At 50.2% G+C, this 2,500-nt stretch overlaps 1 protein-coding gene across 13 annotated transcripts in view; it reads right to left on the bottom strand.

Annotated features, from left to right (window-relative positions):
* EBF3 (EBF transcription factor 3) overlaps positions 1-2,500 on the bottom strand; it is a 124,669-nt gene that overhangs the window by 11,547 nt on the left and 110,622 nt on the right. For all 13 annotated transcript variants that reach the window (XM_065923546.1, XM_065923544.1, XM_065923547.1 and 10 more), the window contains one exon: positions 616-704. In XM_065923546.1, the coding sequence (XP_065779618.1) occupies positions 616-704 (89 nt within the window). The remainder of the gene's footprint in view (positions 1-615; positions 705-2,500) is intronic.

Here is a 2,500-nt window from a genome sequence, read left to right on the forward strand (position 1 = left end):
AGAGGGAAAATTATAAGCTTGACTTATCTTTAATGTTATACATCAAAATGAAATTCCTGTGATATGTGGCGTGTGCATAAACAACAGGCCAATGTTTGTCTTTGTTGAATTTAAATGAAAAGTCCCCCTAGATATTAATATGTGGACTTCATTTGTTAGCCTGCTAAGTCAGGGACTTATAACAAAAGCTTTGTAAACAAAAGATTAAACTGAATCGAGCTTTAGAAAATGAAAGGAAAACAAGAGTCAAGTAATCACAGATCAGACTGGGGCTGCCTAGATTGAAATCAGCCCGGGCTACTGGAGTGGAAAATGTTTAATTGAACTATTTCATTACGAGGAAGTTTATGTCCCCCTTGCAGAATCCAAAATATGTGCATCCGAGAAGTCTTTCTTTTCCTTCTTTAAAAATAGGGGCCCGCGGAGACGACAACACAAACCTGGAGATGGTGCGGCCCCTCTGGCCCCCCTCCGCCCACCTCCGCTCCCAGTCAGGGCAGCTCCCACACCTGTCGGTCGGGCTGCGGGCGAGGGTTTGGGGCGTCTGGAAGCCCCTCTTCCCAGAGCATCTGCTACCCCAAACCGGAACCAGCCGCCACTTGCCCTTTTACTGACCTTGGGTAACCTTTCAGGATCACCCGGATGTCTCGGGATCACTTTCTGCAACCTCTGAAAGCCGTAATCTATGGTTGGTTCATTAAGGGCTGTAACAGGACACAGAAATGCAGGTCAGGTTAATTACTTTTATGTCATCCATTACTCGTTTACTGCACGCTTAGAAATAAATGTGAGATTCTCCTTTTCTGACAGTCTGGAAGGCAAGCCCCCCGAACCCCGGTTCTGTCCTGAGGAACAGGCTTTCCCCTTTTCTTTTGCACATAAAAGCAAGGATTATTTCTAATCTATAATTAGACTGGAAGAAAGTCAAAGGGTTACTCAATATACTGTAGAAATGGGCACATTTCTAGAGACTGGAAGGTGCCAGTCTCGGGGCCATATCCAGCCATCACCGCGGTCGCGATCACTGTCTACCTCACGGGAGGCCCTCCACACCGGCCGGGGATTTATGGGAACCTGGCAATTATGACATATGTCCAGCTATTGCTAGCTTCAGATTTATCCCTGCGGCCCTTTTTTGTCTAGCGTATTGCCTGAGCACAAACCAGGCAGGAGGAGCACTCATTCTTGCAAAGCTGTAATAATCTGTGAACGGCCGACTACAGACGGATGTGGGCCCCATCCTTCCACCCAGCCCCACGAAATTGCCGGCCACAAGTAGTAATTAATCTTTTTATCCCTCAAATTGTAATTTTGACTATGAACTGTGCGCGGCCATAAATCAGTGGCCGCGCGCTGTGTACAGTGCATGAATCACGGCTGGCTCGGTCGGGCCGCAGCCTCGGTGTTTAACAAGCTTTATAAGGAGCCATTGGGCTTTATTATGGCTCTGCCCGACTCCAACAAAAACTGAGCCCGGGGGCCGGGACGCGAGTTAAGATGAAAATACTTATTAGAGTACATTACTTCTTGATGTAGATATCGTTTTCCGGGGAGCAACGCCACGGTGCACGGCGCGACATAAATCAGGGGGCTTTTCTGAGACTAATAAGACCCGCCGCCATCTATTCATTACTCAGCTCGCAATTCGGGCCATCACTCATTAGTCAGCGGGTAATTTGATGATTAACACCACCCAACTCAGCGGGTCCGCGGAGCGCCAGGAACACAAAGGCGGCGGCTCCGAGGAGCAGGGTTAGAGGCCGCCTTTGAAGGCGCTTTCCGGAATAATTGGGCACCGTTATCCTCGAGTGCTCGGGCGCTGGTGTCAACACCCTCGGCGGGTCTCGTCTGCGCGGCCCGCACGGGCTGCCGCCCGGAAGTTGAGGACCGCGGTGTGGTCTGACATTCCATCATACATGCCGCGGAGACAAAGGTCCGCACAGGAATGTGAAGTAAGACATTTTCTTGTTAATAAAGCATTGATCCGACATATTGATTTTACATGACATGGCTTTTGCTGCGATTCTGCCCTCCTTTTTCTTTGCAAATAGTAAAGCTCTTCGAAATGCCTCGGCGTGTGTGACACGGCAAAAATTCCTAACTCTCTGTGATGTAAATTCTATATGTGTAAAACCACTTCATAATCAAACCATTAATCATCAGAAGCTGTCAGGGGAGACTTGGGGGACAATTTGTCATGTCCCTGCCTGGGCCGGGACGAGGGTGTCAGGGAAAGTGCAGGCCGGGCAGACGGGCCTCGCCCACCAGCAGGCCCAGAAGGGTTCCACGACGTCCCAGTCTCCCGACCAGGGGACAGGAAAGGGCCCAGTGTCCCCTCAGAGGCCAGGGCCCTCCTCCCCCCAGCTCGCCGCCATGCCTGCTGGACTTAATGAATCGGCCGGTGAAAGGTGATCCGAACAGAGAGATGGGCGGCCGCTATTGATTTCATGCAAATGCCCTGACAGGTGATAGCCGCTCTAATGCAAGCTTTCAGAAGCTT

The sequence above is a fragment of the Muntiacus reevesi genome, chromosome 2, assembly GCF_963930625.1.
Source record: "Muntiacus reevesi chromosome 2, mMunRee1.1, whole genome shotgun sequence".
Classification (NCBI taxonomy): domain Eukaryota; kingdom Metazoa; phylum Chordata; class Mammalia; order Artiodactyla; family Cervidae; genus Muntiacus; species Muntiacus reevesi.